The sequence below is a fragment of the Eumetopias jubatus genome, unplaced genomic scaffold (genome assembly GCF_037043125.1).
Source record: "Eumetopias jubatus isolate StellerSeaLion01/CBP00866 unplaced genomic scaffold, mEumJub1_p1.0 scaffold_17, whole genome shotgun sequence".
Classification (NCBI taxonomy): domain Eukaryota; kingdom Metazoa; phylum Chordata; class Mammalia; order Carnivora; family Otariidae; genus Eumetopias; species Eumetopias jubatus.
In genome coordinates, this window is record NW_028274823.1 from 75,989,957 (window position 1) to 76,014,418 (window position 24,462).

At 42.2% G+C, this 24,462-nt stretch overlaps 1 protein-coding gene across 2 annotated transcripts in view; it reads right to left on the reverse strand.

Annotated features, from left to right (window-relative positions):
• B3GALNT2 (beta-1,3-N-acetylgalactosaminyltransferase 2) overlaps positions 1-24,462 on the reverse strand; it is a 57,572-nt gene that overhangs the window by 10,196 nt on the left and 22,914 nt on the right. For both annotated transcript variants that reach the window (XM_028104475.2, XM_028104474.2), the window contains exons 4-7: positions 23,886-24,079; positions 18,067-18,162; positions 5,354-5,464; positions 3,056-3,134 (exon numbers count right to left, since the gene is read on the reverse strand). In XM_028104475.2, coding sequence (XP_027960276.1) covers positions 3,056-3,134; positions 5,354-5,464; positions 18,067-18,162; positions 23,886-24,079 — 480 coding nt within the window. The remainder of the gene's footprint in view (positions 1-3,055; positions 3,135-5,353; positions 5,465-18,066; positions 18,163-23,885; positions 24,080-24,462) is intronic.

The following is a 24,462-nucleotide window of genomic DNA, read 5'->3' on the forward strand; positions in this document are numbered from 1 at the left end:
TAGCTTGAGGTAGGGCCCGGACAGAGATGCTAAGATCCGACAAAATTTAAGAATTCATGTACAACCAATTCATAGCACTTAGATCCTGATTTTAAAAAATTAATTTATACTGAGATTTGCAGAAGACGATCTATTCATTTTCATTTCTTTAGCCTACAACTTGAGTTATTTCAGTCTTATTTGAAAGAAATCGTCCCTCACCCAAACCTTATTCCTTTAGCCTCCATGACAGAAAAATTGTGACAAGCTTTTGTCCAGGGTACAGGAGCTGCTCCTTGTAGAACAGTTTAGTGACAGAAGTCTCAAGGGCCCCTTAAACTAGTTTTTAAAGGCTCCTGGTGGTACATTCAGGAATGAACCAGTAAAAGAAGGGAAGGTGCTGGATATTCCAGTCAGACGGCGCATTACACCTGCCCCTGGCCCCACATCTGTGCTGCCTTAGGAAGCCGCCTGACCTTCCGATTCGAGTTTTCCCCAGGGCTGGGCTATTAGCTAGCTTCCTGGTGAGCTAAGCGGATACCTTCCTTGGCAGAGTGGTCTCATAGTTTTATGAAAAATCTCTGGACTGAAATTAACGATCTCTAAATTTTAAATTTCCATTTTTAATGGCAAGTTTATGGGTAAAACCCATGTTATCTGTTCCAGGCTACCTTTTCGGGTGATGTAAGAATACAACTGCTTCTAGGAGGAAACACTATAAAAATGCTTTCAAAAAAATGAAAAATAAAAAAAGCCACAGTCCTGGGGCACCTGGGTGGCTCAGTGGGTTAGGCGTCTGCCTTCAGCTCAGGTCATGATCCCAGAGTCCTGGGATCGAGCCCCGCATCAGGCACCTGCTCAACACTGCTTCTCCCTCCCCCTCTGCTGCTCTTCCTGCTTGTGCACTCTGTCAAATAAATAAATAAAACCTTAAAAAAAAAAAAAAAGCCACACTCCATCTGCATCCTCAAACAACATGCAGTGGCTCAAACAGGGGGTGTGCCCCATCCTCAACACCGTGCTGTCAAGGGGGTCCCGGAAGAGTCTCCTCTCAGGGTCTGCTCTGTTTTCCCCACTCACGGAGAGCCTTCAGGGAAGCTGGGTCCTAATTCTTTTATAGGAATCCATCCTCTGCGGAGCTCTGAGACGTCAAGACAGAAATTCCACTGGGCACCTTTGTTCCCCAGGTGATGTTCAGGACAGGTGGTCAAGAGCAACTGCATCAAGGGTAGTTTTTCTTTCTTAAAGAATTCTTAGGAATTCATAGACAGATATTTAAATAAGCATCATTCAAGAAGACAAACACAGCCACTCCCATCACAACAAAATTCCCTCTAGAGTTCTAAGCTAATGCTCCTGACCCCAAGTTTTAAAGGAATCTAACAAATCCATCCTTGAAATGTGATATATATATATATATATATATATATATTTAAAGATTTTATTTATTTATTTGACAGAGAGACAGAGAGAAACACAGCGAAAGAGGGAACACAAGCAGAGGGAGTGGGAGAGGGAAAAGCAGACTTTCCCGCGGAGCAGGGAGCCCGATGCGGGGCTCGATCCCAGGACCCTGGGATCATGACCTGAGCCAAAGGCAGCTTAACGACTGAGCCACTCAGCTGCCCCTGAAATGTGATATGTTAGGAGAAGCATTTAAGAAACTGTTCTCTGAAAGATGCAGTCTATGTTTACATATTCACATTATGATGAGAAAGTGTCCACATGAAGCAGAAGGGGAAGCAGAGTCCACTGGGCCACCTCCAACAGAGGGACAGATGCAGGCATCAAAATGCACCACGCTTGCTGGGTCAGGGAAGAAAAGGTTCTTCCCTTCTGACTGACCAGCAGCACAAAGCCCACTACAGCTACACGGCCACGGTCTAGCGGTTCTGCGGAAGTCCCCACCTGGCTGCAGGATAAACCGAACGTAGCCACATGGGGCCAACAAAGTTCAAGGTCATGGATTTTTCAAGATCACCCGTATGGTGGAAGATTGGATGCTTTCCCTCTAAGAGCGAGAACAAGACAAGGATGACTGCTCTGCCACTTCTACTCAACACTGTACTAGAGAGTCTAACCACGACAGTTAGACAAGAAAGAGCAATAACAGGCATCCAGACGGGGGGAGAGTACAACTACCCCCACTTGTAGATGACATGATCTTGCGTGTGGAAAATCCTAAGGCACCCACACAACCAGTAACTTAATAAATGAATCCAGCAAAATTGCAGCATACAAGATTGATATATAAAAATCAATTGTACTTCTATACATGAGCAATGAACAATCTAGAAATGAAATGTAAAAACCAATTCCACTTATAATGGCATCAAAAAGAATAAATATTTAAGAATAAACTTAGCAGAAGAAATGTAAGACTTGTACTCTGAAAATCACAAAACATCACTAAAAGGAACTAGTAAGACATAAGTAAATGGAAGGAGATCCATGTTCATGGATCGGAGACTTACTGTCAGACCGGCAGCACTGCCTGAAATGCTCTACATGTTCAGGGACACCCCTTTCAAAATCCCAGCTGGCTTGCTTGCAGAAACTGACAAGCTGATCCTAAAATTCGTATGGAAATGCAGGACCCAGAAGAGCCAAAACAATCTTGAAAGAGAACAAAGTTGGAGGATTCACACTTCCCAATGTCAAATCCTACTAGAAAGCCACATATTCAAGAAGGTGTAGAACTGGTAGAAGGACTGACACACACATCAAAAGAACACAGGTGAGAGCCCAGAAGTAAATCCTTACATTTATGGTCAGAAAGGACAGTGAGGAGGTTAATGGTTGGTAGGGGGCTGTGGGAGGGGAGAATGAGAATGAGTGTCCGCTAATGCACATAGGGTTTCTTTTGGGAGTGATGGAAATGTTACAGAGTTAGTGGAGATGATTGCAGAACTCTCATATGCTGCGAACCAGGGTAAAGTGTATGTGAATTATATATCAATAAAAGATATATGTGTCATTTCTTTTTAAATGACAAAAAAAATCATCTTTTCTGTCAAAGTATGGAGTAAGATTAGGTACATGAGATTCAGTGCGCCCTTCACCTTTCAAGACTTACCCTGAATGATGTAAATAAAACCACCTGCAACCCCCTCCACGCCTTCCATGAATTCGTGAGGCAAGGCACCCTCCCCAGCCTGAAAGCAACAAGAACAGAAGTACTCAGTGTTTCATTACTAAAAATACACTTCTTCTATTTTAAAACTGATGTGCCAAAATTTATAATGTGACTCCACAGCAGATAAATCCATCTAAGACGCACACGATGAGGACGACATCAGTATTCTCCTATTTCTGCTATCTGATTGTTCTCTTGATTACTATTAAAGATCGGGTGCACGTGGCAGTCCATGGTGCTCAGAATTCCAACTGACACAGAATCATAGTCTTGAACTTGCTACCATAATAGTACAAAACCAATTTTATTTTACATCCCAACCCTACCACTTAAAAAAAAAAATCACCTTTGATTTCTCGGAGGCTGAAAACTGCCATGAATTCAAATACATCTAGGCACATTTTTAAAGTTTGCTCTACCGCCCAGAGAAAGCCCCTTGCAACAAACCGTTCAGACAGAGCCCTATGCTCGCTGATGCTGTTGAAGGTGCCCACGGCCAGTGACAGTCCTCTCGGCCTCCGAGGATGGGAAGAGCTTTTACCATTAGAGATTTACAAGTTCCTCAGTGAGGGGGTTCCCCTCTGCACGCCCGCGCGACAGCCCCAGCGGGGCCGGGCCCGACCACACGGGGGTGCGCGCGTGCGTGCGTGTTTCCGTACTCCCCTACCAGCCCGGCTGCTGTCTGGCCCGTCCCCTCGGCAGAGCTGGACTGCACAAAGCAGTTTTAGGGCCGTAGAGACTCCGTCCAGAGGTGGCCGTGGGGACTTGTAGGCTCAATGTGAAGGAAGCTACCGAAGGCGATGCTAACGTTTCCAGCTTTAAGGAGCCAGGAAAGGTTGCACGCTCTGTTTTTCCATTGTGTACTCTACGTTGTTTTGGCTTATTTAGAACTTGATAGTACTTTTTATTAGCTTCTATCTAAAAGGTCACAGCTGGACTTTTTAAAAGTTTCTGACATTCTCACTTGCTGGCAAGGGAGCAAGACTTGGGGAAACTTTCAGCTTTATGCATTTATGATGGAAACCCTTATTTGTACATGGGGTTTCCTACAAGGGGCTGCCAAGTTACCGACTACTGTTTAAGGTTTGCTGAGGGTGTAAGCGGTCTTTAGCCCTCTACAACTATATTTACCCCCAAAGTGGATCATTTGAGTCTTTCCATTTGAACCTAGTCTTCAACTCAGGAGTCTGATTTGCTTTTGTGCAGTCAGCTTCGTAACTACAGAATTCCGGCACATTTTGGATAGTTTTAAGTTTCATAAATAGAAAAGGAGGCGACATATTAAAGGCACTTGCCTTGGAAATAAGGAAAGAAAAGAATAAAACTATAATTAAATTTCATAAGACATTCTATGTTAAATAAAGGACTGTTGGTAATAGGGGATGAGATCTTAACTACGACCCATAAGGCTAAGTTTTGTAATTATATATGAATCTGTGATCTAATGTCTTTCTTCCTCACTGGGGTGTAAGTTCCACTGTGGGCCAGGAGTGGTCTTCTAAATGGGTAACAGCATACCACTTAAGATTCATTTCAAATTTGGGAATTAATTCATGTGAATAAGATGAATAGTTAATGAAAATAGACTAAGCCTGTGACCTGAGATACTAAGCACCCTCCTAATCATTACATCAGCGCATCAAGGAGAATGAGACTGACTGTGACACTACCATAAACACCTCTTGTGTATTTAAAGCTCACCACTTGAAGTCTGCCTACACCTTATCGTCCCACACTTACTTGGAGATATTTACCCATTAAACTGTTTTTAAATTTGAAGCAAATTTGAATAAATGAAAAATAGGAGACAGAAATCCCAGCAATATAAATGAAAGCGAAAGCTCCATCGTATTTTCCAGTACTGCCGTCTACACTATTTTAATGAACATCCTGCTATAAAGGTGAAGGAGTGAGGATTCTGAATACTACTGAGCAAGTGTCCTTCCAAATGTTAGCTTAAAAATTACTGAGAAATAAAATATCGCACTTTTTAAAATGCACCAATCTTAAGGCAAAACTGTGTATTTACTAATGCTGGAGTGAGAAAATCACTGAACATCTGAGTTGTTTGTCTTTACTATGGTGACTCAACATTTTCTGCTCTACATGCTCTGAAATACCCAAGATTCATTGTTCCACATCCCCTGGGTTGATGTAAACATAAAGTTAAAAACAGTTTTTCTGTATGAAAAAATGCTAAAGTATGCTGAACAGCCTTAGGAAGAAAGGATGACTTACCGTAATGACTCGGAGAACGCCCCCACCATCATTTACAGTCACTTTGTGGAGATTTCTTGACACAAGGCCTTGGAGGTCTTGGCTCTCCCACACGATGGTACCTTCAAAGCTCTTTTTGCAGAAAGATGAAGTGAGTCAATTTCTTTATTGTTGTCATTTAGGCTTTAGGTAAGTTTTTAAAGAAAAATTAATTTTTTTTCAAACATATTGGTTAAAATTTTTATCCCCCTACTCTAACACATACCACTGTTAACATGTTGGTGTATATTCTCGAGTCATTTTTTTGTTTCATGCACATCTGAAAGATCCAAGTACTAAGAGTGCAGAGACAATTTTGCACACTGCTGTTTGCACTTCCCTCTACACTGAAGCATTTCCTGACGCTACCACAGCTCGTATGACCATCTGCCACACACACCTAACTAACATGCCATCGAGGGTGTGCATCCCAAGTCACACAAACACTTGCCCACAGGCAGATCTGAACTCTACCAACTATCTAATGAAGCATGTTTTGGTGTAAATGTTTATTTTGTTTCAAAATACAGTTTCAGAGGTGAAATTATGGTGACAAGAAAGAAACAGAGATATTTTATATGGATTTTGGGACACAATGCCAAACTTTTTTCAAAAGGAAATTATCTAATTTCCCAGTTTATAAAAATACTACTTGCATTGTATTCTTCCAAGTATGGGATGAAAGCAAAGACTTAAGTTTAAGTCAATTTAGATTAAAAAATGATTCCTCATTTAATTGTGTTTCTTTTGATTTCTAATGATGTTTATAAATTATATAGTCTTTCCTGGGAATTACTGACCCATGCTTCTTTGCCATTTAGCTACTGAGTTTTCCTATTTTTATTAATCTATGTTATCTTGTAATAAATAATTCTGTGTATATGTTATATTCTAAAATACTTTTTTCAGAATTGCCACTTTTCTTTTTTTTATTTTTTTTTAAAGATTTTATTTATTTATTTGAGAGAGAGAGAATGAGAGATAGAGAGCACAAGAGGGAAGAGGGTCAGAGGGAGAAGCAGACTCCCTGCTGAGCAGGGAGCCCGATGCGGGACTTGATCCCGGGACTCCAGGATCATGACCTGAGCCGAAGGCAGTCGCTTAACCAACTGAGCCACCAGGCGCCCTCTTTTTTTTAAACTTAAAAGCTCCATCATAAGTTTTATCCTGTCAAATCTGACAAGCTTTTTGTTTGTGATTACTATTAAGTTCTGGGCTTAGAAAGTTACACTCCATGCCCGAAGGTTTCACACACATTTAAATTCTAGTGTCTTCTAATTTCTCCATGGGGGCTCAGCTGCTCCTTTGTGCTGCTCGGGCCATCCCCACTGTCAGCCCCTCTGGCTTGCTCCAGAGATCCAACAGAAGGCAGCAGCGTCCAATTCTTCTCTGTCACATCAGCCTGTCTTCTTTTCCTAAAACCACTTATCACTCTGATATTTCCTGTTTATTTTCCTAGTGTCAAACTAACTTTTCCCACTAGAACGCAAGCACCATGAGAGCAGGGATTTTGTCTGTTTTATTGACCCCAAACCCCCGGCACCTAGAATGGCCTGATATGCATAACAGGCACTTGAAAAATATTTACTTAATAATGTTAAATTCAAAATTAATTGGAATGATTTTTGGTCTACAACACCAGACAAAAGATACAGCTTTAATATTCTTTAAAAACTTTCACATACTAAAATTAAGAGATAAAGCATGGTACAGTAACGTCTCAGTTAGCCAGCATTATAAGGGCACTATACAAAATTGAACTTGTCCAGTAAGCGAGGCCAGTGGTTTGCAAGCTTTTTGTAAAGCATTACAACTTTTCTACGAAACAGATAAAAACACTAAGAGTCGGGATTCTTCAGGCAGTCTGTCACCTTATATTTAGCTAATGGATCCTTAGCCTGCACTGCTCCTGATGCACTTTGAGGAGCCCCAGAGTTCCTAAGGGCAGGCGTCACAGATACACTGTGGATGGTCACTGCCTGACCTGGAGCACAGAGAAAGCAACGCCTACCTCACGGGGCAGGGCCGGGGGTTAATGATGACATGTGTGCGGCATGCAGGATCTTTGCTCAGTGAAACAGAGCTTTATGACCGCTAGAAGTAATGCAGAAAGTGAAGGCCCCCTTTAAAAGATCTCGTTGTCTTATCTTGGAAATGGGCGCTGATTATTTCTTTTTTTTTAAGACTTTTTATTTATATTTTGACAGAGAGAGAGAGACAGCGAGAGAGGGAACACAAGCAGGGGGAGTGGGAGAGGAAGAAGCAGGCTCCCCGCTGAGCAGGGAGCCCGATGCGGGGCTCAATCCCAGGACCCAGGGATCATGACCTGAGCCGAAGGCAGTCACTTAACAACTGAGCCACCCAGGCGCCCCAGGCAGTAATTATTTCTATACTCTCCTTGGAAAGCCTTAACTCTCTAGTCTTCTTGACATTGAACCTCAATTCCCTAAAACATTCTTACAGATGTATGCCCAGAAAAGGAAAAAAAAAAAGCCTAGGGAGAAATATACCAAATATGCTGGGAAACGTGGATATCATATTCCTCTAACCTTTCCATACGTAGTCAAGTTTTCAACAGTGGATATGTATTCCTTTCATATATTTTCATACTTTCATGATCACGAAAAAAAATTTTTAAACATATGTATACAACGAAATAAATTTGGGGTCAATCGTCTTCCAGACATGAGGCGTTATTTAAACTTTTAAGTGTCTACTATGTAGCAGGCTGTGGGCTACTCGAAGATTTAAAAGAGTCAAATAGCTCCTATCTTCAAATCCTCGTAATAAACCCTGCTAGGGTCAGTAACAAAGGAAAGGGGCCTGAGGAGGAGAGCCAGAATTTCAGCTGACTGTGAGAATGGAGCAGAGTCTTGCAGGCATCTGAGTCAGGAAAGGGAGAGGCGGACGAAAGCACTCATCAAAAGGCAGATGGAAATGCACTGCACGTTCAGAAAAGTGTGAAGCAGTTTAGTGCTGCCTAAGCCCCAGGCTGAGGAAAGGAGACGTGGAAGGTAGGCTCCTGTCAGCACTGCCTGCCGGAATAGAGAGTCTGTCCTCCATCTCGAAGGCGGGGGAAGCACTTCCGTTTGCAAGCACAAGAGTGACGCAATCCTAGCTGCAATTTTAAAAGGTCACTCCAGTAGCAGAACAGCATAAGGCAGGCTGGTAGGGAGAGTGGTAACTGGACTATTACAGAGGTCCAGGTGAGAAGAAGCAAGCACTTATTTAGAAATGAAGACTGCCTTCTGAGAAACTGAAGGAGACACAAGTATACGGAAAGATATTGAAGCTCACAGATTGAAAGTATTAATATTATTAAAATGTCCATGCTACTCAAAGCAATCTATAGATTCGATATAATCTCTATCAAAATTCCAATGGTGTTTTCATAGAAATACAATAAAGTACTACTAAAATCTGTATGAAACCACAGAAGACCCCCAAATAGCCAAAGCAACTGTAAGAACAACAAAGCTGGAGGCATCATGCTTCCTGATTTCAAACTATATTACAAAGCTACTGAAAACAAAACAGTATACTATTGGCATAAAAACTGACACATAGATCAGTGGAACAGAAGAGAAAGTGCAGAAACAAACCCATGCACACACGGTCAATTCATTTACAAGAGAGGAGGCAAGAGTATACACGAGAAGGACAGTCTCTGCAACAAATGGTGTTGGGACAACTGGCCAGACACATGCAAGGAACGAACCTGCACCACTTCCTTACGCCATACACAAAAATCAACTCAAAATGGGTAAAAGACCTGACACCATAAAACTCCTAGAATAAAACCCAGGTGGTAAGTTCCCTGACACTGGTCTTGGCAATGATTTTTTGGATTCGACACCAAAAGCAAAGGCAACAGAAAATAAACAAATGGGACTACATCGAGCCCAAAAGCTTCTGCACAGCAAAGGAAACCCTCAGCAAAATGAAAAGGCAACCTACGAATGGGAAAAAATATTTGCAAACGATATACCTGGCAAGGAGTTACTATCCAAACATATAAAGAACTCCCACAACTCAACAGCAAAAACCAACAATCCAACTGAAAGATGGGCAGAGGATCTGAATAGACATGTTTCCAACGACAACGCACACATGGTCAACAGGTACATGAAAAGATGCTCACCATCACTCATCATCAGGGAAATGCAAATCAAAACCACAATGAGAGACCACCTCACACCTGTCAGAATGGTGACTACAATCGGAAAGACAAGAAATAAGTGTGCTGGCAATGATGTGCTGAAAAGGAACCCTTGTGCACTGCTGGGGGGAACGGAAACCGCTGTAGCCATTGTGGAAAACAGTATGGAGGGTCCTCAAAAAATTAAAAATAGAATTACCATATGATCCAACAACTCCACTTCTGAGTATTTATCCGAAGGAAATGAAAACACTCACTTGAAAAGACATCTGTGCCCTCTTGTTCACTGAAGCATGTTTACAATAGCCGCCATGTGGACACAACCTGAACTCCCACGGATGGATGGATGAAGATGTGATGCAAACACACACACACACACACACACACACACACACACACACACAATATTATTCAGCCATAAAAAGGAAGGAAACCTTGCCATTTCCAACATGGATGGACCTTGAGGGCATTATGCTAAGTGAAATCAGTCAGTCAGAAAAAGACAAATACCATATGATTTCACGCATACGTGGAATCTAAAACATTTTTAAAAGCCAAAAAACAAAACACTGAACTCTTAGATATCGAGATCAGATGGGTGGTTGCCAGAGCTGGGGACTGGGGGACTGGGTGAAATGGGAGAAGGGGGTGAAAAGGTGCAAATTTCCAGCTGTGAAATGCTAAGTCCTGGGGATATAACTTACAGCGTGGTGATAACGCTGTGCTGTGTATCTGAAAGTTGCTAAGTGAGTAGATCTTAAAAGTTCTCATCACAAGAAAAGAAATGTAACTGTGTGGTGATGGATGTTAACTAGACTCAGTGTGATCATTCTGCAATATTGAATCATTATGTTGTACACCTAAAATGAATATGTTATATGTCAATTATATCTCAATAAAAAAAGAAGAAAAAAAGACTGCCTTCTGAGTTGAACTAATTAAATGCGTACATTAAAGGGAACAATGTTTCTAATAACTGAGAAGAGCTTTGAGATTGAAGCTTAATTAGTAAACTCACTACCTTAAAACAAAATATCAAGTGGCCACTACACAAAAGCTGGGTTAAGAGAGAAATCTGGGCAATGGAACAATGTCCAGTGGGAGAAAGACGCAGGAAGGGAAGAGAGAAAGCATTCTAGTCACATCCCACCTGAATGAGGCAGCTCTCTAAGACAAACACATCCCACTCCTATAAGCAAATTCAATGACCAAACCAAGCACTGTTCTGATTTGGGGTTTTGGTGTCTGACATCCCAGTAAGCAGGTTCCCAGACAAGGGTCATGACTTTCAATTCTAATAAACTAACACCCATTAAAGATGAATGAATGGATATTCTGGTTTACAAACTGGTCTTCTGTGAATTTATTCAGTGTCATTCAATGAGAATCTGATCATCTCTAAGTGAACTAACTGGAATGTCAGTGCTAGAACCTGAAAGCTAAGTCCTAGACCCTTGGCCACGTGAGACTGCTCTGAGTTAATCATGTGTCTTTCTTCTGGCAAAACAGCCTCCTGCCCTCGGTATACATTTCTCTAAAACTTTAATAGTAATAAAAATTTTTTAAAAATTTAAATTGTAGTTAACATACAGTGCAATACTGGTTTTAGAATTCAGTGATTCATCACTTACCTATAACCAGTGCTCATCACAACTAGTGCCCCCCTTAATGCCCATCCCCCATCTAGCCCATCCCCCACCCACCTCCCTCTATCAACCCTCAGTTTGTTCTCTATTGTTGAGTCTCTTATGGTTTGTTTCCCTCCTCCCCCACCACAGGCTCATCTGTTTTGTTTCTTAAATTCCACATATAAGTGAAATCATACAGTACTTGTCTTTCTCTGACTGACTTATTCCACTTAGAATACCCTCTAGCTCCACCTATGTCATGCAAATGTCAAGATTTCATCCATATATACATACACACACATCTTTTTTATCCATTCATCTGTGGATGGACATTTGGGCCTTGCCATGTTTGGCTCTTGTTGCTAATGCTGCTATAAACATTGGGGTGCATGTATCCCTTTGAATCTGTATTTTTGTACCTTTTGAGTAAGTACCTAGTAGTGCAATTGCTGGATCATAGGGCAGTTCTATTTTTAACTTTCTGAGGAACCTCCATACTGTTTTCTACAGTAGCTGCACCAGTTTGCATTCCCACCAACAGTGTAAGAGGGTTCCCCTTTCTCCACAACCTCACCAACATCTGTTTTCTTGTGTTGTTCATTTTAGCCATTCTGACAGATGTGAGGTAGTATCTCATTTTTTTTTTTTAGATTTATTTATCTGAGAGAGAGAGCATGCAAGCATGTGTGAGTGGGGGAGGGGCAGAGGGAGATGGAAAGCAGCAGACTCCCCACTGAGCACAGAGCCCAATGGGGGCTCAGATCCAAGGACTCTGAGATCATGACCTGAGCTGAAATCAAGAGCTGGCCACTTAGCCTACTGAGCCACCCAGGTGTCGCTCATCATGGTTTTGATTTGTATTTTCCTGATGGTGAGTGATGTTGAGCATCTTTTCATGTGTTTGTTAGCCATCTGGATGACTTCTTTGAAAAAGTGTCTATTCGTGTCTTCTGCCCATTTCTTTTTTTTTTTAAAGACTTTATTTATTTATTTATTTGAGAGAGAGCGCACATGCAGGTGGAGGGGCAGAAGGGAAGCAGACTCCCCGCTGAGCAGGGAGCCTGAGGCGGGGCTTGACCCTAGGACCCTGGGATTATGACCTGAGCTGAAGGCAGATGCTTAACCACTAAGCCACCCAGGTGCTCCGTCTTCTGCCCATTTCTTAATGGGATTATTTGTTCTTTGGGTGTTGAGTTTGATCTTTAGAGATTTTGGATACTAACCCTTTATCAGATAACTCATTTGCAAATATCTTCTCCCATTTCATAGACTGCCTTTTAGTTTTGATTGTTTCCCTTACTGGGCAGAAGCTCTTTATCTTGATGACGTCCCAATAGTTCATTTTTACTTTTTTTCCCTTGCCTCCAGCAACGTGTGTAGTAAGAAGTTGCTATGGCCGAGGTCAAAGAGGTTGCTGGCCTGAATAGTGATGAAGTTTGGGAGAAATGACACCAAATACATCTGACAGGATTTAGTGAGTGCCTGGATATGAGAATTGAAGATAAATCCCATGATTCTGGTTTGGGTGCCTGAGAAAAAGGAGACAGTGCTACCCAAGACTGAAACACAGGGGGAGATGAAAATGGATGGGACGGAGATGATCTTACCATCAGAATGCCCCTGGGACACTCACGTGGAGAAGTTTTATAGGCAGAAGTACGTATGCAGTACCTAAGAGAAATGTGGGCTGTAGTTGGATTTAAGAGCCATTAGCAAACAGATGCTAATGGATAAAATTGCCCAGGAAGAACAAGTAAAACAAGCAGAAACCTGGGTATCAAATCTAAGAGGAAAGCGAGAGGGGCACCTGGCTGGCTCAGTCAGTGGGCCATGCGACTCTTGATCCCAGGGTTTTGAGTTCGAGCCCCACGTTGGGTGCAGAGAGAACTTAAAAATAAAATCTTTAAAAAAAAAAGAGGAAGGCGAGAGAGGAGATCATGAAGTACATCAGGAAGAAGAACCACCAGATGTGGCTGAACCAAAAGAATGTAGATCATATAAGCTAAGAGAAAAATGCAATCAACTAAGTGAAGGACAAAAAGTGTCCCCTGGAGTTGGCAGTTGGGTCACTGGAATCTTAGTGACTGCAGTTTCAGATGAACCATAGCAAAAGTAAAAGCTATTGTGACCAAATAAAAACGCTTTGCCTTGAAACTATGAATCTAGAAAATATGATGACAAAACAAGTAAATCTCTGTCCTGTCCGTTCAACTGACACTTGGCATTTACCCTGCTATTTCATGGTGGCTCCTGCTGGCGTCCAACCAGTTACTTTGTGACTAGGATGTGATACAACATCAATAATGTGGACTAAAGTGAGTAACTGCCTGAAAAACCTCATTGGCCCCCAAAACAATCCTGGTTCCTTCACTGCACGTCTATAAGCCAGCGGTGCTTAGGGAAGGAAGAAGCTGTGTCCACCCCACCTCTACCTGTGCCTGCTCCGTGTCACAGCTGAATCTCTGTTTCTCACTTCTGTCACAGGCCTGCCTTCTACTCTCTGATACAAAGTCATCATAAAGCTAGGGATCTCTTCAGATGAGAAACAACTGGTTTGTGGCAAAACAGAAGCTAGGAAACACATCGTGGTGTGGGCTGGAAAAAGCAGATCTCATAAATGATCTCACCCACAACGTGAGCATGCTCTCTGCAACCCCTTTCACATGTTAATTCCTGTGTCATGTTTCTAACTTCTCATCCAAACCAACAGAGTAGCTTAAATCTATACTATTTTTGGATTTAACAATTTTTTATGGTTTGGGGAAATGACTACATCGAAAGAATTTCAACTGTCATAAACAGTGAGTAGGTTAGTACCCATACAACTAAGAGTTATGTCTCTAGGGACTCAGGTGAACACACATAGTCTTTTTATTGAGATTAGTTTCAGGTTTCAACTGCACTAGCAAGGAAAATACAAAATTAGAGAAATAAATATTTTAAGAGAAGCGCACAGCAGTCTCCATTTTAATGTGTGACTCCCACTAAGATTTATGCTTTAGTGAGTCACACGATGAAAACATTACAAGAGCTTTGCTTATCAAAAGTTTTCCTGCACATGTTACTCCAGTAGGCTGTGAGGCACGGAGCAACTAAGATGATGAAGAATTCATCTACTACTCTCTTGAAAAATGGCATAAGCGATGTTTGTCTTCTGTCATTCTTTGCTGATGATACGCAGGCAAACCATTCACCTACTATCATATTTTTTCTGTGCTAATAAACCCAATTAGGCTTGAAGCAGCAAAAATGAGTATCTATGTACAATTAAACACGGTTTCAACAAAAATAAGATTTTGTGTAAAAGGATGGCATTTTTTAAAAGTTTTTTGTTTTTATAAAGCTAATATATATTTATTACAGAACATTTGGGAAATGCTCAAAAAGAAGAAAATAAAAATCATCCATAATCCTACCTCCTCACCCCCAGGTATAGCCACTGTTAAATAATCGCATGTTTTTAAAAGGAAAAAATATTACTCAGAAGTAATGAAAAATAAAAAGTCAATTTAGCTTAAAGTTTAAAGTGAAATAAAGGGTTTTTTTTCATGCCTACAAGGCTGTAGGCATGAAAAATCTAAACCGAAATGGCCACTGTCTCATCATTAGCACCTCCTTGCCTCAACCCAGTTATTTTGAAAAACTTCAAACCTATAGAAAAGCTGAAATTAGGCCCAAATCACCTAGACTCACCAACTGTTAACATTTGACCACATCTGCTTTATCTCTGTCTGTATACACGTACTCTTCTATTCTTGTTGGTTGTTAAGCACTTGAAAGCAAATGCAGATATCATGACATGTCACCTTTTGAGTACTTAAACATGTATTTCCTAAGAACAAGGACGTTCTAAGGGAAAGTAATAATTTTTGTGGATTAATCAAAATTTGCAATTCTTTTTTTTTAAAGACTTTATTCATTTTGAGACAGAGAGGGAGGGAGAGAGCACGAGTGGGGAGAGAAGGAGGGAGAAGGAGGGGGGGAGAGGGAGGGGGGGAGAGGGAGAGGGAGAGAGAGAGAGAGAGAGAGAGAGAGAGAGAGAGAGAGAGAGAGAGATTGAAAGAGTGAGGGGGAGGGAAGCAGGCTAGCAGACTCCCCGCTGAACAGAGAAATATGGACGCGGGGCTCCATCCCAGGGTCCTGGGATGGAGCCCCGCATCGGGCTCCCTGCTCAGCAGGGAGTCTTCTTCTCCCTTCCCCCTGCTGCTGCTCCCCCTGCTTGTGCTCTCTAAAATAAGAAAATCTTTTTTTTTTTAAGATTTTATTTATTTGAGAGAGAGAGCACATGAGAGGGGGAGGGTCAGAGGGCGAAGCAGACTCCCTGCCGAGCAGGGACTCGATCCAGGGACTCCAGGATCATGACCTGAGCCGAAGGCAGTCGCTTAACCAACTGAGCCACCCAGGCGCCCTCTAAAATAAAGAAAATCTTAAAAAAAAAAATTGCAATTCTATCTAGAAGACTGACCAAGATAATGGCGGCAGACTCTGTAACACTGTGATTAGCCTTAAGCTTTAAAGCTAATTTTCTTCCTCTTTGCCCCTCATCGTGACTCCTTCCTCTAAGTTTCTCAACCTCGCTACCAATCGACAATTTGAGCCAGACAATTCTTTGTTGGGGGGGCTCGTGTGTGTTGTAGGACGTTCAGCAGCATCGCTGGCCTCTAGATGCCAGGACCACTCCACCCCCAGCTGTGACACCAGAACGAGCCTTTGGACATTGCTAAATGCCCCTCCTGGGCAAACAGCCCCGGCTGCAGAAACTCTGCTCTTGAAGAACGGATCCCAAAAATCCAGATGAGTAGCAGCAAGAATAAGGACGGTGTGCATTTATTTCCTGAATGCTTACCATGTGGCAGCATGTTCTAGGCATTCTGCATGTATGAAAATCATTTAGTCCCTAAAATGAGCCTCTCAACTGGGTGGTGTAGCCCCATCTCACAGATGAGGGGATGGACACGGTGAGACTGAACGGCTTGCATGAGGCCACACAGACCCCGAGCGGCAGCGCAGGGCTTCGGGCCCACCCGAGCTGCACCCGCAGCGCCTGCTCAGGCACTTGGCCCCGAACGTGCCCTCACATACTTACTCCCCGCTGCCTCATCCTTCTCTTTCCTGCCGATGCCAATCCTAAGTCTTTTCTGCACAAACGCACTCTACGTCAGGCTTCACACTGCTCTGATACCACCTAACACAATGCTAGTGTTCCTGGGCTCCTCAGAATAACATGACTCTCCCTTCGGGAAGAGTTCTAGGAACCGCAGGAAGCCTGAGGTTCTGCCCATGCTCCTCTGAGCAGAAAGTCTCATTGATGACTCGCTTCAAGCCTCAAGGAGCTTACCTACTAGTTCATACAGGAAAAGGGCTCACACCAGGTCTGGCACACGGTAAGTACGGCCTCAGTGCCGGCTCCTTTTGTCCCTCTAGGACGGAAGCTGCTTTCAGGGCAGGGATCTTTGTACTGTGTCCTCACAGAGCCCCGGTGCTGGGCACACACTAATTTCTCAAATATTTTCTTTCTTTTTTTTTTTTTTTTTAAGGATTTTGTTTATTTATTTGACAGAGAGAGACATAGCGAGAGAGGGAACACAAGCAGGGGGAGTGGGGGAGGGAGAAGCAGGCTTCCCGCGGAGCAGGGAGCCCGATGCGGGGCTCGATCCCAGGACCCCACGATCATGACCTGAGCTGAAGGCAGACGCTTAACGAATGAGTCACCTGGGCGCCCCTCTCAAATATTTTCTGAGTAAATGAATACACAAACCAAAGAATGGCTTCCTTCAAAACCTGAGATCCAACACTTAGCGAATACAACTTAGCTAAACCACTGCTCTTAATTAAAAGTAAAAGATACTTTTGATGGGACATACTTCTGCCCCTCCCCCTGCTCATGTGCTCACTCGTGCTCTCTCTCTCTCGCTCTCAACTACATAAATAAAATCTTTAAAAAAATAAATGTTTTTTAAGCAGAAGTTTGTGTACAGGTGAAATAAAGGAGATCCCTTTCACATCTATAGAATTGACATATATAGTTTCAACTACTTGTACTGAACGCCAAAGATCCACAGCATATGAGATGTGTTGTATAAGACAAACAGAACCCACAAGACCAGTGTTGGGAAAATGTTTCTTCATTCGTCAGCAGAGCTCGTCAACGGTCTAGCTCCCATGATTTAGCTCATCAGCTTTGACGTTGCAGGACGAACTCAACAGCTGATTTACAGTGACTCCCCAAGATGCTTGAGAAACTGAACCCTATGTGGTTCCAAAGCCCTGAACTGAGGAATGTACTCAGACTAGACTGAACTAGCCTAGAGAAGCTGAGGTGGATGGATGAGTAATCTGCTCTTGCCCACCACACGATTCTCTGCAACCACCCTGTGGCTTAACTGCAGGCTGACGTGGGCACTTGGCAGGTAGGTGACAGGATCTCTAGGACACACCTACTCAAGGACCTAGGTGACAGCTGTCTTTTCAGACATGTTCCACAACCTCGAGAGGTTTTATTCATCTTGGAAATGTGGCCAATCTCTTTGCAATTACCCTGCCTGCACCCTACCACCCCCACCCTCTGCAGATAAATAAACGACCTGATTCATTCAAGTGGTATCTGGGTCTCGTGTTTCCATCAATCCATGCCTATTATTATCCTTTGTCACTAAAACAGTCATGCAGTTCTCAATCCACTGAATAAACCAGGCAGTGCCTTTCAGAAAGTGTGGTTTGGGACCCTCTGAGGCATTACGGGGCTGTGAAAAGGAATGGTGCAGAGTGCTACATTTCAGTAATCTGTGCACAAAGTTGGCGGCCCCATCCAGCACTCTGAAGAGCTGTCCTGGTACAGCAAAGCGTCAACTGCTGGCCTCTGAGAGCACAGTGCCAGGCCACCACAGCCCTTCCATTACACCCCGTACCTCAGGCAGGATGAACTGCTCCACAGGCTTGTACCACAGCTTGTTCACCTGCACACCACAGCTCGGAGGGCTGAAACGAGCCACGAAGAGGGCCTCCTATAAATGGGAGGTGGGGGGTCGGGGACAAGAAACAGGGGAAAAAAAGAAAGACTCCACGTTAGACATTGCATATTCGCCAAGTTTTCAAACATCTTCTATCTTGGGCAGCTTAATCCTCGATGGCCCCAACCAGAGTTAATACGGGTCGAAAATGATGTTGAGACATCATTTGCGTTTTCCAGTGCGATCACGTTTATTAAGTAGATATTTAAGATAACAAAAGCTGTCTTAAAGTTCCAAAACATGAAACGAAATCCACACAACCTTATAAAAAACCAAAGCCCACCTTGAAATGAGGAGCATTAGGGGAGGTGTGAGGTGTTAAATCAAGCTGAATTATTAGGCTTAACCCCAAGGGTTAAGAAGAAACTGAAAGATCACATATTTCTACACAGAACAAAGGTACTCCAGGAGCCCCCCTTCAAAAAGAACCTTTAGAAGAAAAAATGCACAGAAACAAAAAAGGGAACATAAGAGAGGGCTGATTGCCATTATGTCTTTAGGCACCCCGCATTAACTGCACTTGGCTTTACTGCGATTTGTGGAGCGCTGTGCTTTTTACAATTTGTGGCAACCCCTCAATGAACAAGTCCAGAGGCGACATTCTTCCGACAGCATTTGCTCACGTTGAGTCTCTGTGTCACATTTTGGTAATTCTTGTAATATTTCACACTTTTTCATTATTATTATATTTGCTTTGGTGATCTGTGATACTACCTTAATTGTGGGGGGGGCCATGAACTGCTCCCAAATAAGATGGCAAACTTAATTGATAAACCCACTGACCAGCACTCCCTCATCCCTCTCCCTCTCCTTGGGCCTCCCCTATTCCCTGAGACACAACAATATTGAAATTTGGTCACTTAATACCCCTACAGTAAGTGTTCAAGTGAAAGGAAGAGTTGCAGGTTTCTCACTCCAAATCAAAGGCTAGTGTGGTCCACAATAGCCAAACTATGGAAAGAGCCTAGATGTCCATCAACAGATGAATAAAGATGTGATATATACATACAATGGAATATTATGCAGCCATCAAAAATGAAATCTTGTCCTTTGCAATGAGGTGGATGGAACTAGAGGGTATTATGCTAAGTGAAATAAGTCAATCAAAGAAAGACAATTATCATATGATCTCACTGATATGTGGAATTTAAGAAACAAGGCAGAGGATCATAGGGGAAGGGAGGGAAAAATGAAACAAGACGAAATCAGAGAGGGAGACAAACCGTAAGAGACTCTTAACCTCAGGAAACAAACTGAGGGCTGCTGGAGTGGAGGGGTGTGGGAGGGATGGAGTGGCTGGGTGATGGACACTGGGGAGGGGATGTGTTGTAATGAGCACTGGGTATTATGCAAGACTGATGAATCACAGACCTGTACCCCGAAACAAATAATACATTATATGTTAATTAACTGAATTTAGATTTTAAAAAAACTTAAAGGATGTAAACTTAAGAGTTAAATAAGTTATAATTACAAGCAAAGTTAATAAATGCAAAAAAAAAAAGCTAGTGTTTTAAAGCTTAGTGAGGAAGGCAAGTTGAAAGCAGAGAAAGGCTGAAAGCTGGGCCTCTTGTGCCTCTTTGTGAACGCAAAGGAAAAGTTCTTGAGGGAAACTCTAAGTGCCTCTCCAGTGAACACGCAAAGGACAAGAAAGAGAAACACACTTCTTGATGATACGGAGAAAGTCTCTGGATAGAAGGTCAAACCAGCCACAACATCTCCCTTAAGTCAAAGCCTAATCCAGAGCAATGCTCCAACTACAATTCCATGAAGGCTGAGAGAGGGGAGGAAGCTGCAGAAGAAAAGTTGGAAGCCGGCAGAGGTGGGTGCAGGAGGTGTGGGGAAAGAAGCTGTCTCCTTAACAAAGTGCCAGGTGAGGCCACAGGTGCTGATGGAGAAGTTGCAGCAAGTTCTCCAGGAGATGGAGCTGAGATAATTCAGGAAGGCGGCCACACTGAGTAAGATTATCCGTGTAGACAAAGCAGCCTTCTATCAGAAGAAAATGCCATCTAGGACTTTCCTAGCTAGAGAGAAGTCAATGCCTGGCTTCGAGGCCTCAAAGGACAGGCTGACTCTCTTGTTAGGGGTACATGCAGCTGGTGACTTTAGGCTGAATGCTCATTTTCCATTCTGCAAATCCTAGGGACCCTAAGAATGACAATAAATCTCTGCCTGTGCTCTATAAATGGAACTACAAAGTATGGATGACAGCACATCTGCTTACGCATGGTTTACTGAATATTTTAAGCCTACTGTTGAGACCACTGCTCAGAAAAAAAAGATTCCTTTCAAAATATGACCGCTTGTTGACAATGCACCTGGTCACCCAAGAGCTAGGTGACTAACATAGCATTTCATGCCCGCTAACAAAGCCTGCATTCTGTAGCCCACGGATCAAGGAGTCATTTCAACTTTCAAGTCTTATTATTTAAGAAATACATTTTGTAAGACTGCCATAGACTCCTCGGATGGATCTGGGCAAAGTAAACCGAAGGCCTTCTGAAAGGATTCACCATTGTAGGTGCCATTAACAACATTCATGATTCATGGGAAGAGGTCAAAATATCAACATTAAGAGAATTTGGAAGAAGTTGATCCAACCCTCATGGAGAATGCTGACAGGTTCAAGTCACTGCAGATGTGGTGGGAATAGCAAGAAAACTAGAATTAGAAGTGAAGCCTGAGGATGTGACCGAATGGTTGCCATCTCATGATAAAACTTTAATGGATAAGGAGTTGCTTCTTACGCATAAGCAAAGTGGTTTCTTGAGATGGAATCTCCTCCAGGTGAAGATGCTGTGAAATTGCTGAAATGACAAAGAATTTAGAATACGGCATAAACAGAGTTGATAAAGCAGCTTCAGGGTTTGAGAAGTTGACTCCAATTCTGAAGGATGTTCTCCTTTGGGTACAATGCTATCAAACAGCATCCCAGAGAAATCATTTGTGAAAGGAAGAGTCAGTCAGTGAGGCAAACTTCACTGTTGTCTTATTTTAAGAAATGGCCCCGGCCACCCCAGCCTTCAGTAGCTACTACCCTGGTCAGTCAGCATCCACTGACATCGAGGCAAGACCCCCCATCAGCAAAAAAATTATGACTTGCTGAAAGCTCAGATGGTGGTTAGCATTGTTTAGCAATAAAGTATTTTTAAATTAAGGTATGTACCTTGTTTTTGTGATATTTGCATTAATATTAATAACTACGGCACATGTAATAGACGACATTAAAGTGTAAACATAACTTTCAGGTGCACCTAGCAAAAAGTTCATTTGACTTGCTTTCCTGTGATATTTGCTTTACTGTGGTGGTCTGGAAGCAAACTCTCAGTGTCTCTGAGGTACGCCTGTACTGTTTGTTTGTTTTTCTTTTTTTTTCAGTCCTTCCCAGTTTGTTTTAGGCAAGAATATTTCCTACTTCTCTCATGCCTATTCTTATATACCAGCTTACTACAGGAGAAACTTCTGTTAAAGCTATGAGGGCCATGCAGAAGTTTAGGATTAGGGGGGTTTTAGTGGATTAGGCGTATTTCTTCATTAACACCAGGTCTTGGCCATACATTGGTAATACCTTTCGTATTGTGACTACCTGCAAACCTGTTAGCATCCATCTTAGACTAGGCTTTCCTTAGGACAAAGATTAACTTCTTGGCTAAAAATATGGCAACTAAAAAATAAATCAACATTATCAAAATACCGTCTGGGCCAAGTCTCTTCACTGATAACTCAAACATTACAAATGGTTTAAAAAAAAAAAAAGACTACATATACTAAGACAATTAAATGGATTAAAAAGAGGGATGCCTGGTTGGCTCAGTAGGTCAAGCGTCTGCCTTCAGCTCAGGTCATGATCCCAGGGTCCTGGGATGGAGCCCCGCATCGGGCTCCCTGCTCAGCAGGGGAGCTCACTTCTCCCTCTCCCTCTGCCTGCCACTGCCCCTATATGCCCAGCAATAGAAGAACGGATAAACATATTGCTGGAATACAGCTTAGCAATTAAAACGCGGAAAAGGAATGGGGCACCTGGCTGTCTCAGTTGGCAGAGTATGCCCTCTTGATCTCAGGGCTGTGAGTTCAAGCCCCATGTTGGGCATATAGCTTACTTAAAAAAAAAAAAAAAAAAGGTAGGGGCGCCCGGGTGGCTCAGTTGGTTAAGCGGCTGCCTTTGGCTCAGGTCATGATCCCAGGGTCCTGGGATCGAGCCCTGCATCAGGCTCCCTGCTTGGCGGGGAGCCTGCTTCTCCCTCTCCCTCTGCCTGCCTCTCTGCCTACTTGCTCTCTCTCTGTATCTCTCTGCCAAATAAATAAATAAAATCTTTAAAAAAAAAAGGTAAAAGAAAAGGGAAAAATCATGAATACACACAAGAACATGGGTGAGTTACAAAAACACGTTGAGTGAAAGAAGCCTTACACAGGGGAGTATTTTATGATTCTATTTACATATTAAATATCACAACAGGCAAAACCAGTCTATGGTAACAGAGGGGGAAAAAAAAGGCCATCTCTGAGAACTGGGACAGGGTGATAGGAATTTGGGTTACACAGCTTTATGCAGTTTAAACTGACCGAGGGGGGGCTGGCTGGCTCAGTCAGAAGAACATGTGACTCTTGATCCTGGGGTCATGAGTTCGAGCCCCACAGTGGGTGTAGAGATTAAATAAATAAAAACTTAAAAAATAAATAAATAAAAAACTGACCTAATGTACATTTCACTGTGCATAAAATTTAAAAAACCACAAATAAATATTAAAGTCTAGTTAATGGGGGAAAAAAAAAAAAGTCTAGTTAATGATATGCATGCTGAAGTGTTTAGGGACAAAGTGTCCTGATGCCTGAAACTGACTCTGAAATACAGTCAGGAAAAATAAAAAGATTGTTGAACAACTTTATATATGATAAAGCAAATTTGTTTCTTTAAGAGTTCATCTGAGAGCGAGAGAGCAAGCGAGCACGAGCAGGGCGAGGGGCAGAGAGAAAAGCAGACTCCCAGCTGAGCAGGGAGCCCAACGTGGGGCAGGATCCTGGGACTCCAGGATCATGGCCTGGGCCAAAGGCAGACACTTAACTGACTGAGCAACCCAGGCGCCCTGAAATACAGCAAAATGTTAACTACTGTGGAAAGTAGGTGGCTACATGGGTGTTCACTGTATAATTCCTCCAAGATTTCTACAAACGGATCTTTTCAAATACAATTCCTTGCTAATATACTCCTTCAGATGTAGTCTGTGAATAAATCAGATTTCCCCACATACCAGGAAGAGAGTAACCCCAGTTGTTTTAAACTTTCATTCCCTCTACATCCTTATTACAAAAGACATGTGAAGCAGCTGTTAGCCTTGTATTATAGAGACAGACTTTCAGGGTTGGAATGAAGAGACACTAATACTTGCTTATACCTTAGAGTCCCAAAGTTTCTACATTCATTATCAACTTTTGTAATTCCTTAGGCTTTAGGGGATTTTAGGTTGGGAATTTCTAACCTGGCCCAATCCCTTCTTTTCTAGATATAACACATTTATTTTTTACTGGTATCCTCTTCCCAAACCAGTATATTAATATATTATGCTATAATGTATCCAATCAGTAAGGGAAGAAAAGTGGAAGTCTTCCAACCAGATGTGTAAATATATAGTCTCCCAATCTACTATATGCCATGAGGAAAAAAACTGGTATTTTTTAAAAAGAAAAATGGGGAAAACCTTGTATAAAACAGTGCATACCTCTTGTTCTGCCTGATAAAGCTTGACTGTGATGTTCCTCTGGAAACCCACATCGTTGGCATCATAAAACACCCCAAGACTGGTAATAACGATTGGGTAGAGAACTCGGAAGCTCACGCTGACAACTCGGTCCTCAGAAATTCCTGATGAGGTGTCTTCAGAAAGACTGAATGCCTCAATTTCCTGGTTCAAAACTGAGAAAATAATGAGAAAAGGAGTTTTACATAACCAAACAAATATAATCTTATAATTCTTTCACAAATGGCAGTAATTAAAAAAATTCTCCAGAAATATGGCTGCTTCTAGGGAAAAACATAAATTTATCTTGAAATTTAAGAATGAAGTTTTTAGCTATATCTAGGTAAAATATTTAATTATCAGAACTACTGTAATAAATTTTTGTATGCACATGTGTGCATATATATGTCTAAACACCATAGAGGAATATTATCAAAGGCATCTATTAGGAAAGGTTTGATAAATAGGGATATTAAAAATAGTACCTAATGCAGTCATAAATAATGAGAAAATTTAGTCTTGCTCTGCAAATTCCAAAAATTCTACTTCTTGTTGGGTA